Consider the following 17403-nt stretch of genomic DNA (forward strand, 5'->3'; position numbering starts at 1 on the left):
CAGCCCCCACGAGTCCTACCAAGACCTCAGCCCCCACGAGTGCTACCAAGACCTCAGCCCCCACGAGTCCCACCAAGACCTCAGCCCCCACGAGTCCCACCAAGACCTCAGCCCCCACGAGTCCCACCAAGCCAGCGAGGGGCTCCTGTGAGACAGCATTCAGCGCCGGACGTCAGAAGCAGTAGCATATTAATCTAGCGACTTCAAAGTAGAAAAAGATGGAAGTAATTTATCTGGCGTAAGGGTGTGAAGGAGAGATTATAGGACGGACCCGACGCCCACTCCCACAACCTGTCTTTGAGACAGAACTGGTAAATCTGCTCCATTTGTGTTCACTGTAGCGACGACACAGCAGACCCTGCTCCACCACTTGGGGGACGGGCAGGGCACCAGATACACAGACAGACTGACAGTCAGACACATAGACAGACAGACAGACAGACACACACACACACACACACACACACACACACAGACACACACACACAGTGAACGCACGAGGCAGAAACAAATGGGCAAAGTTTCTTTCACCCTGAATGCCCCTGTTACCTAGCAGTAAATAGGTACCTGGGAGTTAGTCAGCTGTCACGGGCTGCTTCCTGGGGTGTGTGTGTGTGTGTGTGTGTGGTGTGGAAAAAAAAAAAAAAAAAAAAAAAAAAAAAAAGTAGTTAGTAAACAGTTGATTGACAAGTTGAGAGGCGGGCCGAAAGAGCAAAGCTCAACCCCCGTAAAAACACAACTAGTAAACACACAGACCTGGGAGTGGATGTGACACCTAATCTAACTCCTGAGGCACATATAAATAGGATAACGACAGCAGCGTACTCTACACTGGCGAAAATTAGACCTTCATTCAGAAACCTAAATGAGGAGGCTTTTAGGGCGCTTTACACTGCCTACGTGAGACCCGTCTTAGAGTATGCCGCGACATCATGGAGCCCCCACCTGAAGAAACACATAAGGAAACTGGAGAAGGTCCAGAGGTTTGCGACGAGGCTTGTCCCAGAGTTACGAGGGATGGGATATGAAGAGCGTCTGCAGGAACTGAACCTTACGACACTAGAGAAAAGAAGGAAGAGAGGAGATATGATAGGGACATATAAAATACTCAGAGGAATTTACAAAGTGGAAATAGATGAAATGTTCACACGTAATAATAACAGAACGAGGGGACATGGGTGGAAACTGGAAACTCAGATGAGTCACAGAGATGTTAGGAAGTTTTCTTTTAGCGTGAGAGTAGTGGAAAAATGGAATGCACTTGGGGAACAGGTTGTGGAAGCAAATACTATTCATACTTTTAAAACTAGGTATGATAGGGAAATGGGACAGGAGTCATTGCTGTAAACAACCGATTGCTGGAAAGGCGGGATCCAAGAGTCAATGCTCGATCCTGCAAGCACAAATAGGTGAGTACACACACACAGACTGCATATTTTTGAATTGCCAGAAAGGTTTTGACACAGTGCCACACCAGAGACTAGTGCAAAATCCTGGAGATGCAGGCTGGAGTGAAAGGGAAGGTACTCTATTGGATAAGGGAGTATCTAAGAAACAGAAGACAGCGAGTCACTGTGAGGGGTGAGGTCTCAGGTTGGCGAGACGTTACAAGTAGAGTCCCGCAGGGGTCAGTCCTTGGACCTATACTGTTTCTGATATATGTAAATGATCTCCCAGAGGGTATAGACTCGTTTCTCTCAATGTTTGCCGATGATGCAAAAATTATGAGGAGGATTGAAACTGAGGATGATAGTAGGAGGCTACAAGATGACCTAGACAGACTGAGTGAATGGTCCAACAAATGGCTGTTGAAGTTCAACCCGAGTAAATGCAAAGTAATGAAACTAGACAGTGGAAACAGGAGGCCGGACACAGGATACAGAATAGGAGATGAAATACTTAATGAAACGGACAGAGAGAAAGATCTAGGAGTTGATATCACACCAAACCTGTCTCCTGAAGCCCACATAAAAAGAATAACGTCTGCGGCATATGCGAAGTTGGCTAACATCAGAACAGCGTTCAGGAATCTGTGTAAGGAATCATTCAGAATCTTGTACACCACATATGTAAGACCAATCCTGGAGAATGCGGCCCCAGCATGGAACCCGTACCTTGTCAAGCACAAGACGAAGCTGGAAAAAGTTCAAAGGTATGCCACTAGACTATTCCCAGAACTAAGATGCATGAGTTACGCGGAAAGACTGCGGGAAATGCACTTTACGACCCTGGAAGACAGAAGAGAAAGGGGAGACATGATCACAACCTAGAAAATCCTCAAGGGAATCGACCGGGTAAACAAGGATGAACTATTCAACACTGGTGTGACGCGAACAAGGGGACACAGGTGGAAACTGAGTACCCACATGAGCCACAGAGACGTTAGAAGGAACTTTTTCAGTGTCAAGAGTAGTTAACAGATGGAATGCATTAGGCAGTGATGTGGTGGAGGCTGACTCCATACACAGTTTCAAATATAGATATGATAGAGCCCAGAAGGCTCAGGAATCTGTACACCAGTTGATTGACAGTTGAGAGGCGGGACCAAAGAGCCAAAGCTCAACCCCCGCAAGCACAAATAGGTGAGTACAAATAGGTGAGTACACACAATTAATAACATAATTGAGAGGGCAGCCTGTGCTGCCTGTAGAAATAGATCCCTTCTGCTCATTATGGGGGACTTCAATCATGGAAGGATAGACTGGGAGAACAATTAACCGCATGGAGGAAAGAATTCATGGAGAGCCAAACTAGTGGAGGTGGCGACAAGAAACTTTCTAAGCCAACATGTTAGGGGACCCACTAGAATGAGGGGAAACGATGAACCAGCCTAGTTCTCGACCTAGTCTTCACTCGACTCGACGTAGTCTTCACTCTGAATGATTCGGACATAAGGGAAATTGACTTCGAGGCCCCAGTAGGAATGAGCGGCCACAGTGTGCTGTCGTTTGAGTATCTGGTCGAAGAAGGGCTAAAGTACTCGAGAAAGGGAACTGAAAGCAAAATGCTAGCATTCCGTAAGGAAAATTACGAGGAGATAAGAAAATTCCTAACGGATATAACATGGGAATCAGGGCTAAGGGGAAAGACGGCCCAAGACATGATGGAATACATCACGCAGATTGTAAGGAGGCAGCAGAAAAGTTTATCCCGGCCCAAAACGTAAAAAATGAAATGCAGATGAGAATTCATGGTTTAATCAGAGATGTAAACTAGCTAAGCAACTAAGTAAAAGAGCATGCAGAAACTATAGAAATAACAGGACACTTGAGAGCAGAGGAGGACACCAAAGAGCCAGGAATGAATACGTCAGGGTGAGAAGAGAGGCAGAAGGGCAATATGAAAACGACATAGCAAGCAAAGCTAAGACCCAGCCCAAATTACTGCACAAGCCACATCAGGAGAAAGACAACAGTGAAGGAACAGGTAATAAAACTGAGGATAGGAGCAGACAGATTTACTACAAACGACAAAGAAGTGTGCGAGGAACTCAATATGAAATTCCAGGAAGTCTTCACATTAGAGCAAGGAGAAGTTCCAGAGAAAAGAGAGGGAATAGTTAACCAGACACCACTGGAGGAATTTGAAATTACCAGTGGAGATGTAAGGAAGCTTTTGCTAGAGTTGGATGTGACAAAGGCTATAGGCCCAGATGGAATATCACCATGGATACTAAAGGAAGGTGCAGAAGCACTGTGCCTGCCACTCTCCATGGTGTATAACAAATCACCGGAAACAGGTGAACTGCCAGAAATTTAGAAGGTGGCAAACGTAGTCCCGATATACTAGTGTGTCCCTAATTTGCATACCATGCAAGCTAATGGAGAAAAATGTGCAAAAAAGGCTAGTCGAACATCTGGAGCGAAGGAACTTTGTGACACAACACCAACATGGTTTCAGGGATGGCAAGTCATGCCTCACAGGATTAATTGAATTCTACGATCAGGCAACAAGAATCAGACAAGAAAGAGAGGGGTGGGCAGACTGCATATTTTTGGATTGCCAGAAAGGCTTTGACACAGTGCCACACCAGAGACTAGTGCAAAACCTGGAGATGCAGGCAGGAGTGAAAGGGAATGTACTCCATTGGATAAGAGAGTACCTAAGCAACAGAAGACAACGAGTCACTGTGAGGGGTGAGGTCTCAGATTGGCGATACTTCACAAGTGGAGTCCTGCAGGGTTCAGTCCTTGGCCCTATACTGTTTCTAATATGTAAATGATCTTCCAGATGGTATAGAATCATTCCTCTCATTGATTGCTGATGATGTAAAAATTATGAGGAGGATTAAGACGGAGGAAGACAGTATGAGACTACAAGATGACCTAGACAGACTGCATGAATGATCCAACAAATGGCTACTAAAGTTCAACCCGAGTAAATGTAAGGTAATGAAACTAGGCAGTGGAAACAGGAGGCCAGGCACAGGATATAGAATGGGAGATGAAGTCCTTCATGAAACGGACAGAGAGAAAAATCTAGGAGTTCATATCACACCAACCCTGTCTCCTGAAGCCCACATAAAAAGAATAATACCTGCGTCTGCGAGGCTGGCTAACATCAGAACAGCTTTCAGGAACCTGTGTAAGGAATCATTCAGAACCTTGTATAGCACATATGTAAGACCAATCCTAGAGTATGTGACCCCAGCACGGAGCCCGTACCTTGTCAAGCACAAGGTGAAGCTTGAAAAAGTTCAGAGATATGCCAATAGACTAGTCCCAGAACTAAGAGGCATGAGTTACGAGGAAAGGCTGCGAAAAATGCACTTCACGATACTAGAAGACAGAAGAGTAAGGGGAGACATGATCACAACCTACAAAATTCTCAGAGGAATTGACATGGTAGATAGTCTACACCCCACACACCCCCCACCACACACACCACACCCCACACACCACACACACACCCCACACCCCCCACCACACACACCACACACCACACCACACACACCACACCCCACACCCCCCACCACACACACCACACCCCACACACCACACACACACCACACACCCCACACCCCACACACCACACACACACCACACACCCCACACCCCCCACCCCACACACCACACACACACCACACACCACACACCACACACCCCCACCCCACACACCACACACACACCACACACCCCACACCCCCCCACCACACACACCACACCCCACACACCCCACACCCCCCACCACACACACCACACCCCACACACCCCACACACACCACACACACACCACACACCCCACACCCCCCACCACACACACACACACCCCACACCCCCCACCACACACACCACACCCCACACACCCCACACACCCCACACACCACACACACACCCCACACACCCCACACCCCCCACCACACACACACACACCCCACACCCCCCACCACACACCACACACCCCACACACCCCACACACCCCACACACCACACACACACCACACACACCACACCCCCCACACACACACACACACCCCACACCCCCCACCCCACACACCACACACACACCACACACCCCACACCCCCCACCACACACACCACACCCCACACCCCCCACACACCCCACACCCCCCACCACACACACCACACACACACCACACACCCCACACCCCCCACCACACACACACCCACACCCCCCACACACCCCACACCCCCCACCACACACACCACACACACACCACACACCCCACACCCCCCACCACACACACCACACCCCACACCCCCCACACACCCCACACCCCCCACCACACACACCACACACACACCACACACCCCACACCCCCCACCACACACACCACACCCCACACCCCCCACACACCCCACACCCCCCACCACACACACCACACACACACCACACACCCCACACCCCCCACCACACACACCACACCCCCCACCACACACCCCACACCCCACACCCCCCACCACACACCCCACACCCCTCACCCCCCACCACACACCCCACACCCCACACCCCCCACCACACACCCCACACCCCACACCCCCCACCACACACCCCACACCCCCCACCACACACACCACACCCCCCACCACACACCCCACACCCCACACCCCCCACCACACACCCCACACCCCACACCCCCCACCACACACCCCACACCCCACACACCCCACCACACACCACACACACCACACCCCACACACCCCCCACTCTAACAACCTCTCACAAACAAGTCGTTACACAAAACATATATTTACCCAACATCAAATTAAAAAGAAGACAAGATAGTCTATTTGCATAACTTATTGCATGCTGAGTGCAATGTTGTGCAGTACTGTGCAATGTTGTGCAGTACTGTGCAGTAGTGTGCAGTACTGTGCAACGTTGTGCAGTACTGTGCAATATTGTGCAGTACTGTGCAATATTGTGCAGTACTGTGCAGTACTGTGCAACGTTGTGCAGTCCTGTGCAATGTTGTGCAGTACTGTGCAACGTTGTGCAGTACTGTGCAATGTTGTGCAGTACTGTGCAACGTTGTGCAGTACTGTGCAATGTTGTGCAGTACTGTGCAACGTTGTGCAGTACTGTGCAATGTTGTGCAGTACTGTGCAATGTTGTGCAGTACTGTGCAATATTGTGCATTACAGTGCAATATTGTGCAGTACTGTTCAATATTGTGCAGAACTGTTCAATATTGTGCAGTACTGTGCAATATTGACCAGTACTGTGCAATATTGTGCAGTACTGTGCAATATTGTGCAGTACTGTGCAATATTGAGCAGTACTGTGCAATATTGTGCAGTACTGTGCAATATTGTGCAGTACTGTGCAATATTGTGCAATAGTGTGCAGTACTGTGCAATATTGTGCAGTACTGTGCAACGTTGTGCAGTACTGTGCAATATTGTGCAGTACTGTGCAATATTGTGCAGTACTGTGCAACGTTGTGCAGTACTGTGCAATGTTGTGCAGTACTGTGCAACGTTGTGTAGTACTGTGCAATGTTGTGCAGTACTGTGCAACGTTGTGCAGTACTGTGCAATGTTATGCATTACAGTGCAATATTGTGCAGTACTGTTCAATATTGTGCAGAGCTGTGGAATATTGTGCAGTACTGTGCAATATTGTGCAGTACTGTTCAATATTGTGCAGAACTGTGCAATATTGTGCAGTACTGTGCAATATTGTGCAGTACTGTTCAATATTGTGCAGAGCTGTGCAACTTTGTGCAGTACTGTGCAATATTGTGCAGTACTGTGCAATATTGTGCAGTACTGTTCAATATTGTGCAGAACTGTGCAATATTGTGCAGTACTGTGCCACCGTTGCCGCTACACTACACATTTACTAACATTTAGAATATTAAGAAGGGGAGGAGAGGACCCCAGTAACGAGGGGGAGGAGAGGACCCCAGTAACGAGGGGGTGGAGAGGACCCCAGTAACGAGGGGGGAGGAGAGGACCCCAGTAACGAGGGGGAGGAGAGGACCCCAGTAACGAGGGGGTGGAGAGGACCCCAGTAACGAGGGGGAGGAGAGGACCCCAGTAACGAGGGGGAGGAGAGGACCCCAGTAACGAGGGGGAGGAGAGGACCCCAGTAACGAGGGGGAGGAGAGGACCCCAGTAACGAGGGGGAGGAGAGGACCCCAGTAACGAGGGGGAGGAGAGGACCCCAGTAACGAGGGGGAGGAGAGGACCCCAGTAACGAGGGGGAGGAGAGGACCCCAGTAACGAGGGGGAGGAGAGGACCCCAGTAACGAGGGGGGTGGAGAGGACCCCAGTAACGAGGGGGGAGGAGACGACCCCAGTAACGAGGGGGGTGGAGAGGACCCCAGTAATGAGGGGGGAGGAGAGGACCCCAGTAACGAGGGGGAGGAGAGGACCCCAGTAACGAGGGGGAGGAGAGGACCCCAGTAACGAGGGGGAGGAGAGGACCCCAGTAACGAGGGGGAGGAGAGGACCCCAGTAACGAGGGGGAGGAGAGGACCCCAGAAACGAGGGGGAGGAGAGGACCCCAGTAACGAGGGGGGAGGAGAGGACCCCAGTAACGAGGGGGGAGGAGAGGACCCCAGTAACGAGGGGGGTGGAGAGGACCCCAGTAACGAGGGGGGAGGAGAGGACCCCAGTAACGAGGGGGAGGAGAGGACCCCAGTAACGAGGGGGAGGAGAGGACCCCAGTAACGAGGGGGGAGGAGAGGACCCCAGTAACGAGGGGGGAGGAGAGGACCCCAGTAACGAGGGGGGAGGAGAGGACCCCAGTAACGAGGGGGGTGGAGAGGACCCCAGTAACGAGGGGGGTGGAGAGGACCCCAGTAACGAGGGGGGTGGAGAGGACCCCAGTAACGAGGGGGGAGGAGAGGACCCCAGTAACGAGGGGGAGGAGAGGACCCCAGTAACGAGGGGGAGGAGAGGACCCCAGTAACGAGGGGGGGGGGAGAGGACCCAGTAACGAGGGGGAGGAGAGGACCCCAGTAACGAGGGGGGGGGGAGAGGACCCAGTAACGAGGGGGAGGAGAGGACCCCAGTAACGAGGGGGAGGAGAGGACCCCAGTAACGAGGGGGAGGAGAGGACCCGAGTAACGAGGGGGAGGAGAGGACCTGAGTAACGAGGGGGAGGAGAGGACCCCAGTAACGAGGGGGAGGAGAGGACCCCAGTAACGAGGGGGAGGAGAGGACCCCAGTAACGAGGGGGAGGAGAGGACCCAGTAACGAGGGGGAGGAGAGGACCCCAGTAACGAGGGGGAGTAGAGGACCCCAGTAACGAGGGGGAGGAGAGGACCCCAGTAACGAGGGGGGTGGAGAGGACCCCAGTAACGAGGGGGGTGGAGAGGACCCCAGTAACGAGGGGGAGGAGAGGACCCCAGTAACGAGGGGGAGGAGAGGACCCCAGTAACGAGGGGGAGGAGAGGACCCCAGTAACGAGGGGGAGGAGAGGACCCCAGTAACGAGGGGGGTGGAGAGGACCCCAGTAACGAGGGGGAGGAGAGGACCCCAGTAACGAGGGGGAGGAGAGGACCCCAGTAACGAGGGGGAGGAGAGGACCCCAGTAACGAGGGGGAGGAGAGGACCCCAGTAACGAGGGGGGTGGAGAGGACCCCAGTAACGAGGGGGAGGAGAGGACCCCAGAAACGAGGGGGAGGAGAGGACCCCAGTAACGAGGGGGGTGAAGAGGACCCCAGTAACGAGGGGGGTGGAGAGGACCCCAGTAACGAGGGGGAGGAGAGGACCCCAGTAACGAGGGGGGTGGAGAGGACCCCAGTAACGAGGGGGGTGGAGAGGACCCCAGTAACGAGGGGGGTGGAGAGGACCCCAGTAACGAGGGGGGTGGAGAGGACCCCAGTAACGAGGGGGGTGAAGAGGACCCCAGTAACGAGGGGGGTGGAGAGGACCCCAGTAACGAGGGGGAGGAGAGGACCCCAGTAACGAGGGGGGTGGAGAGGACCCCAGTAACGAGGGGGGTGAAGACGACCCCAGTAACGAGGGGGGGGGAGGAGAGGACAATTAAAATAAGTGGTGGTTTACAAGCCAGTCTGACAATTACCTCCCAAGTAGCAGTCCACACCGTCATTTACTTAATTACTACTCGTCATCCTCGAGGAGGAAGAAGAGGAGGAGGAGGATTAGGGGAGAGAAAGGATGAGGGAGGAAGAGTAGGGTGAGAAGGAGAGAGAGAGTGAGAGAGGGAAAGGGCGAGTGAGAGGAGGCTGCCGGGCCGGCCATTACCCGTCCCAAGGGGCCCCCAATAAAGAGGGGCCTCAACTGGTCCGCAGTTGTGGAGTCTAGACAGTCACTACCCAGATTAGAGCGGCGCTCCGTGAGCAACACCCGCCCCCGCTGCTCCCCACACTCCCGCCCCTCCTCCACCGTGTTCCAGCACCCTTACTTACACCCACTGTCTGGATCGGAGCAGGTGATAGGAGGGAAGGAGGGTGTGGTGAAGGGGAAGGAAGCCAGAGCCATGAACATCCGAACGATCATAACATAATTATACAATAATAATCAGGTGGTAAAAACAAAATCATTTACGTAAAAGAATTTGAATTATGTTGTGAAATCAATGCTAGAAATGTAAGAACAAACTAAGAGTTGAGTTTAGAGGCAGTGAAGCACCTGGAGATCCGACACTGCTGCTCTCATGGCCCCACAGTCTTCATGGGTGGTACATTGAAGACTTGAGCGACATTAAATTATATTTTTCCCCGAGGGGCGAGTTTATGGAGCAGCGCCACTCATCCTGTGAGTGGACACACCGCCATAGTTTCAGTATTGGGCAGCGTCACTCATCCTGTGAGTGGACACACCGCCATAGTGACAGTATTGGGCAGCGCCACTCATCCTGTGAGTGGACACACCGCCATAGTGACAGTATTGGGCAGCGTCACTCATCCTGTGAGTGGACACACCGCCATAGTGACAGTATTGGGCAGCGCCACTCATCCTGTGAGTGGACACACCGCCATAGTGACACAGTATTGGGCAGCGCCACTCATCCTGTGAGTGGACACACCGCCATAGTGACAGTATTGGGCAGCACCACTCATCCTGTGAGTGGACACACCGCCATAGTGACACAGTATTGGGCAGCGCCACTCATCCTGTGAGTGGACACACCGCCATAGTGACAGTATTGGGCAGCGCCACTCATCCTGTGAGTGGACACACCGCCATAGTGACACAGTATTGGGCAGCGCCACTCATCCTGTGAGTGGACACACCGCCATAGTGACAGTATTGGGCAATACTTAAGTATTGTACCTCACCCCACTTCACCACTCTCTCCTGCCTATTTATACCCATCACTCGATCTGTAAAATCATTCCTTCTGAAGATGTATTTAATATACGAAAGTACTTAAGGAAATTCCTGTTTCATTTTCCTCCGTGGTCTGACATTGTCATATTCTTAATCACGTGTTTATTTTCGTGATATACACACACACACACATATATATATATATATATATATATATATATATATATATATATATATATATATATATATATATATATATATATATATATATATATTTATATATGGGGGTTGGGGGTTGGAAGCCCACACATATAACGAAGGGGGAGAAGATGATCTCAGTAACGTCGGGGAAGAAGAGGACCCCAGTAACGAAGGGGGTGTAACGAAGCCCACAAATATTTTTATATGGAAAAATCCATATAACTATACTTGAAAACAGCACACTCCCAGGAGCCCTCTTGGGTTGAAAGCCATCTATGAGATTCTTGATAAGAAAATCGCCAACTTTAAGAGGTATGCATGGGAGGATTGATGATATTGATGCTCATGATGCACTTTACCTTATCACCAGATGCCTGTCCCCCCCTCCCCCCCAGGTTAACTTTTCCACCACCCCCAGGTGGTTAACCTCCAGGTTAACCACCTTTCTGAGGTGTTCATCATCCTACAGTAGACAAAACTAGGAGAATATGACCTGTTACTGAAATCAATGCTAGGCAATGCCCTCAACCTCTCTCTTGACCTAAAGTGGAAACAAGCTTCTCTTCCCGTAAGACTTGGGGGCCTCGGAGTTCGAACAGCAACGCAAATCGCTGTACGCCTTCCTGTCGTCCTCCTCAACATTCGACGACCATGTGAAGGAAATTCCACCTTCCTACTTACATCAGCTGGCAGGCCTACACGATCCCAATTTTACATGCTGTGCCACCGAGTGGGCCTCTCGTGCAGGCCAATCACCTCAACCACCATCCCCAAAAGCCCACAAGCAATCCAGCTGGGATGGCCCCATTGTAGACCAAGTTGCTGCAGAGTGCCTGGGTGCTGCAACAACACAACACGACATTGCTCGCCTCACAGCAGTAGCAGCACCACATGCAGGGGATTTCCTGTTAGCAACCCCAATGTCGGCAACTGGCACGCGTCTCACACCACACGCCCTCCGAACTGATGTGGCCCTCCACCTTGCTGCCCCAATCCACACCAGATATAGGTGTATTTGCGGCGAGGTGGTGGCCGACAGGTACGGCCACCATGGCCTACTCTGCCAAAGCACAGGGGGATGGCACTCGAGGCACAGTGAAGTTAACGACATCATCAAGTGGAGCCTCACCACAGTTGGATGCCCAGCCGAGAGAGAGCCCGGTTACCTAACGCCCCGTAACTTGATGCACTTATTGGTCGCCCGGATGGTATCACAGTAAACCCCTGGAAGAATGGCAAGCAGTTGGTATGGGACTACACGTGTGTATCAACCCTGGCTAACACCTACATTAACCTCAGTGTTGCACAACCAGGTGGCGCTGTCACCCACAGGAAATCAGCCAAATCCAGTAAGTATAGAGAACTGGATCACCACTACAATTTTGTCTCCATTGCTTCTGAGACACTCGGCGCCTGGGGTAAGAGTGCCACCAGTTTTTTGAAGGAACTGGGTTCTAGGCTAATTGAAACAACAAGAGACCCTAGAGCTGCCAGCTTCCTTTCCCAGCGCCTCAGCGTGGCAATACAGAGGGGAAAATGTACAGGGTTCCTGCCCGCCATCTGAGGAGCTGGAGGACCTCGACAACTTATGATAATCATCTTTGTACCCAATCTGTAACTCTTTTTTTTGCAACAAACTTTAAATAAAACAAAACATATATGTGTATATACAAAAGAATGGGGGGTGGTAGGAGAAGAAAATATTAAAGTGTTCAGTGAGAATCTACAAGGTCTTCTTTGAATACTCCTTATTTTCTTCTCCGAGGCTATGGGTCCCCACATTATATATATATATATATATATATATATATATATATATATATATATATATATATATATATATATATATATATATATATATATATATAATGTGGGGGACCATTATATATATATTTATATATATATAATGGTCCCCACATTATATATATATATATATATATATATATATATATATATAATGAGAAAATCATTTTGGGGCCATGGGGTGACTGGAAACGGTGTTGTGGTGGTTCCTAGACAGATCCCCAGGTTGGAATACCTAATAAATAGAAGCACCATTTACATAGCAAACATTTCGTTAATATTTTTCTTTACTTTGAGTTAAAATTCATGACATTTAGAATAGTTCTGTTATTCATCATCAAATCTAAAACACAACATTTAAATTAAAATAACCAGGAAAACAAAGAACTGATACTGGAAAGTTATGTTTGGGTATTATAAATAAATGAAGATAGATCACTATCTATCCAAGCGTTGAAATCCTCCAGACCGTCAAACACTTCACCGTGGTCCCCTTTCCTCCACAAGGTTGAACCCAAGCTCCTGGTTCCCTAGCCCCAGCTCCCTCGCTGTAACTCATCGCTCCCAGAAGCTCATACAGCGTGTGAATGTAGCTGTATGAAATACAGGAGCACTATTGGGAAGCCTGTATCTCCAAATACAGCAGTTGCAGTGACAGTCAGCAGTACAGGTGGAGAGTGACAGTCACCAACACCTGAATGTTGATGGGGGCCGCCAACACCTGACTGTTGATGGGGGCCGCCAACACCTGACTGTTGATGGGGGCCGCCAACACCTGACTGTTGATGGGGGCCGCCAACACTTGACTGTTGATGGGGGCCGCCAACACCTGACTGGTGATGGGGGCCGCCAACACCTGACTGGTGATGGGGGCCACCAACACCTGACTGATGATGGGGGCCACCAACACCTTACTGGTGATGGGGGCCACCAACACCTGACTGGTGATGGGGGCCACCAACACCTGACTGGTAATGGGGGCCACCAACACCTGACTGGTGATGGGGGCCACCAACACCTGACTGTTGATGGTGGCCACCAACACCTGACTGGTGATGGGGGCCACCAACACCTGACTAGTGATGGGGGCCACCAACTCCTGACTAGTGATGGGGCCCACCAACACCTGACTGGTGATGGGGGCCACCAACACCTGACTGGTGATGGGGGCCACCAACACCTGACTGGTGATGGGGGCCACCAACACCTGACTGGTGATGGGGGCCACCAACACCTGACTGGTGATGGGGGCCACCAACACCTGACTGGTGATGGGGGCCACCAACACCTGACTGTTGATGGGGGCCACCAACACCTGACTGGTGATGGGGGCCACCAACACCTGACTGGTGATGGGGGCCACCAACACCTGACTGGTGATGGGGGCCACCAACACCTGACTGGTGATGGGGGCCACCAACACCTGACTGGTGATGGGGGCCACCAACACCTGACTGGTGATGGGGGCCACCAACACCTGACTGGTGATGGGTTAGATAACGTGGGCGTGTCAGCCACTCACGCCCACACCCACGCCCACACCCACGCCTACTGACGTCACTCTCTCGTCACTGTTATCCAGCTGATTAGTGACGTCAACGCTGCCTCGCTCGCTATTGGCTAACTTATCTATGACGTCACAAGTGCCAATTATTATAATAATTTATTAATTGTTAATATTATTACTATTATTTGTGGGTTCTCTTGACCAGGCACCTGGATAATGGTCCAATAGGCCTACCAGCAAACTTTCCCCTCTATCTCAGCAAAACTAAACCTTTCCTTCTCTCTCTCTCTGTTGCTGAGAGAGAGAGGGAAAGGTTTGGTGTACTTGAAAGCTTCACAATGCTCCAGCCTGTACTTCGAAGCATCACAATGCTCCAGTCTGAACTTCGAAGCTTCACAAATGCTCCAGTCTATACTTCGAAGCTTCACAATGCTCCAGCCTGTATTTCGAAGCTTCACAATGCTCCAGTCTGTACTTCGAAGCTTCACAAATGCTCCAGTCTATACTTCGAAGCTTCACAAATGCTCCAGCCTGTACTTCGAAGCTTCACAATGCTCCAGCCTGTACTTCGAAGCATCACAATGCTCCAGCCTGTACTTCGAAGCTTCACAATGCTCCAGCCTGTACTTCGAAGCATCACAATGCTCCAGCCTGTACTTCGAAGCTATACAATGCTCCAGTCTGTACTTCGAACCTATACAATGCTCCAGCCTGTACTTCGAAGCATCACACTGCTCCAGCCTGTACTTTGAAGCTATACAATGCTCCAGCCTGGACTTCGAAGCTATACAATGCTCCAGCCTGGACTTCGAAGCTATACAATGCTCCAGCCTGGACTTCGAAGCTATACAATGCTCCAGCCTGGACTTCGAAGCTATACAATGCTCCAGCCTGGACATCGAAGCTATTCAATGCTCCAGCCTGGACTTCGAAGCTATACAATGCTCCAGCCTGTACATCGAAGCTATACAATGTTCCAGCCTGTACTTCGAAGCTATACAATGCTCCAGCCTGTACTTCGAAGCATCACAATGCTCCAGCCTGTATTTCGAAGCTATACAATGCTCCAGCCTGTACTTCGAAGCATCACAATGCTCCAGCCTGTATTTCGAAGCTATACAATGCTCCAGCCTGTACTTCGAAGCATCACAATGCTCCAGTCTGTACTTCGAAGCATCACAATGCTCCAGCGTGTACTTTGAAGCTTCATAATGCTCCAGCCTGTACTTCAAAGCATCACAATGCTCCAGTCTGTACTTCGAAGCTATACAATGCTCCATCCTGTATTTTGAAGCTATACAATGCTCCAGCCAATACTTCGAAGCATCACAATGCTCCAGCCTGTACTTCGAAGCTATTCAATGCTCCAGCCTGTACTTCGAAGCTTCACAATGCTCCAACCTGTACTTCGAAGCTTCACAATGCTCCAGCCTGCACCCCGAAGCTTCACAATGCTCCAGCCTGCACCCCGAAGCTTCACAATGCTCCAGCCTGTACCTCGAAGCTTCACAATGCTCCAGCCTGCACCCCGAAGCATCACAATGCTCCAACCTGTACTTCGAAGCTTCACAATGCTCCAGCCTGCACCCCGAAGCTTCACAATGCTCCAGCCTGCACCCCGAAGCTTCACAATGCTCCAGTCTGTACCTCGAAGCTTCACAATGCTCCAGCCTGCACCCCGAAGCTTCACAATGTTCCAGCCTGCACCCCGAAGCTTCACAATGCTCCAGCCTGTACCCCGAAGCTTCACAATGCTCCAGCCTGTACTTCGAAGCTTCACAATGCTCCAGCCTGTACCCCGAAGCTTCAGAATGCTCCAGCCTGTACTTCGAAGCTTCACAATGCTCCAGCCTGTACCCCGAAGCTTCACAATGCTCCAGCCTGTACTTCGAAGCTTCACAATGCTCCAGCCTGTACCCCGAAGCTTCACAATGCTCCAGCCTGTACCCCGAAGCTTCACAATGCTCCAGCCTGTACCTCGAAGCTTCACAATGCTCCAGCCTGTACCCCGAAGCTTCACAATGCTCCAGCCTGTACCCCGAAGCTTCACAATGCTCCAGCCTACACGTGAAAGCTTGATACTGGTGGAGCGTGGGTTGGAGAGGAGCGGGAGAGTGACAATAAAGAGAAGGAGCTGCGCGCCTCAGACACCAGCGACAAACTGTCAACTACAAGACGCAGCAACAATCTTCAATTTGTTCCAAATATCAGAGGCGGCCCCTGGGGAAATGTCAAGTGATTTTATCACATCACGTCCTTCCCCCTCCCTCGCCCCTCGCCCCTCGCCCCTCGCCCCTCACCCCTCCCTCACTCACCCCTCCCTCACCCCTCACCCCTCTCTCAGTACTTCCCTCACCGGTCGAGCACCCCCCATCTCTCAGCCCGCGGCACCCCTCCCCCTTATTCCCCTCCCGCCCCTACCCCCCTCCTGTCTCCTGATTACCACCCTCCGCCAGTCATCTGAGTAGCACCCCTTCCACCCCCCCTCCCCCAGACCCCCCACCACCCCCCTCCCCTCCCTCCCCTCCCTCGTTCCTTTGCCAATTCCGCGCGGAAAATCCAGTTAGGGTGGAAGGACTCGGGGCCCTTGTCACCTCCTGAAGTAATTATTATTTTTTGTAATGTTGAGCCCTGGAAGGGGAGGGGGAGGGGGACTGGGGGGGGGGGCACATGGAACAGTTGTATACCTGCGCAGGTGTGTCCGTGCGCAGGTGCGCGCTGGCGGCAAGTATGTGCGCACAGGTGTGTCCGCGCAGCAGATGAAGCAACATGTCACCCATGGAGGTGGCCAGGTAGAGAGGGGGGAGGTGGCCAGGTAGAGAGGGAGGAGGTGGCCAGGTAGAGAGGGAGGAGGTGGCCAGGTAGTGAGGGGGGGAGGTGGCCAGGTAGAGAGGGGGGGGGTGGCCAGGTAGTGAGTGGGGAGGTGGCCAGGTAGAGAGGGAGGAGGTGGCCAGGTAGTGAGGGGGAGGTGGCCAGGTAGAGAGGGAGGAGGTGGCCAGGTAGTGAGGGGGAGGTGGCCAGGTAGAGAGGGAGGAGGTGGCCAGGTAGAGAGGGAGGAGGTGGCCAGGTAGAGAGGGGGGAGGTGGCCAGGTAGAGAGGGGGGAGGTGGCCAGGTAGAGAGGGGGGAGGTGGCCAGGTAGAGAGGGGGGAGGTGGCCAGGTAGAAAGGGAGGAGGTGGCCAGG

The 17403-nt window shown here is 51.6% G+C and overlaps 3 protein-coding genes across 3 annotated transcripts in view; 1 reads left to right on the forward strand and 2 right to left on the reverse strand.

Moving 5' to 3' along the window:
- Positions 1-17403, reverse strand: part of LOC123769566 (protein Wnt-5b-like) — a 501917-nt gene that overhangs the window by 464248 nt on the left and 20266 nt on the right. The window lies entirely within an intron of this gene.
- On the reverse strand, positions 13041-14857 carry LOC138354457 (uncharacterized). Its single transcript, XM_069308653.1, has 3 exons — positions 14727-14857; positions 13382-14194; positions 13041-13056 (listed from the first exon to the last, which is right to left on the reverse strand). The coding sequence occupies exons 1-3, from the start codon at positions 14855-14857 to the stop codon at positions 13041-13043; spliced, it is 960 nt and encodes a 319-aa protein (XP_069164754.1).
- On the forward strand, positions 14862-16291 carry LOC138354458 (mucin-1-like). Its single transcript, XM_069308654.1, has 2 exons — positions 14862-14903; positions 15515-16291. The coding sequence occupies exons 1-2, from the start codon at positions 14862-14864 to the stop codon at positions 16289-16291; spliced, it is 819 nt and encodes a 272-aa protein (XP_069164755.1).

The sequence above is a fragment of the Procambarus clarkii genome, chromosome 63 (assembly GCF_040958095.1).
Source record: "Procambarus clarkii isolate CNS0578487 chromosome 63, FALCON_Pclarkii_2.0, whole genome shotgun sequence".
NCBI lineage: Eukaryota > Metazoa > Arthropoda > Malacostraca > Decapoda > Cambaridae > Procambarus > Procambarus clarkii.

What these genes read in the sequence shown, in the direction of transcription:
- LOC138354458 (XM_069308654.1), top strand. Translation starts at nt 14,862, where the DNA reads ATGCTCCAGCCTGTACTTCGAAGCTATACAATGCTCCAGTCT. An exon ending in GCTATACAATGCTCCAGTCT is followed by an intron (nt 14,904 to 15,514) that starts GTACTTCGAACC and finishes TGTATTTTGAAG; the next exon opens with CTATACAATGCTCCAGCCAA.
- LOC138354457 (XM_069308653.1), bottom strand. Translation starts at nt 14,857, where the DNA reads ATGCTTCGAAGTACAGGCTGGAGCATTGTGAAGCTTCGAAGTACAGGC. An exon ending in AGCATTTGTGAAGCTTCGAA is followed by an intron (nt 14,195 to 14,726) that starts GTATAGACTGGA and finishes ACCCATCACCAG; the next exon opens with TCAGGTGTTGGTGGCCCCCA.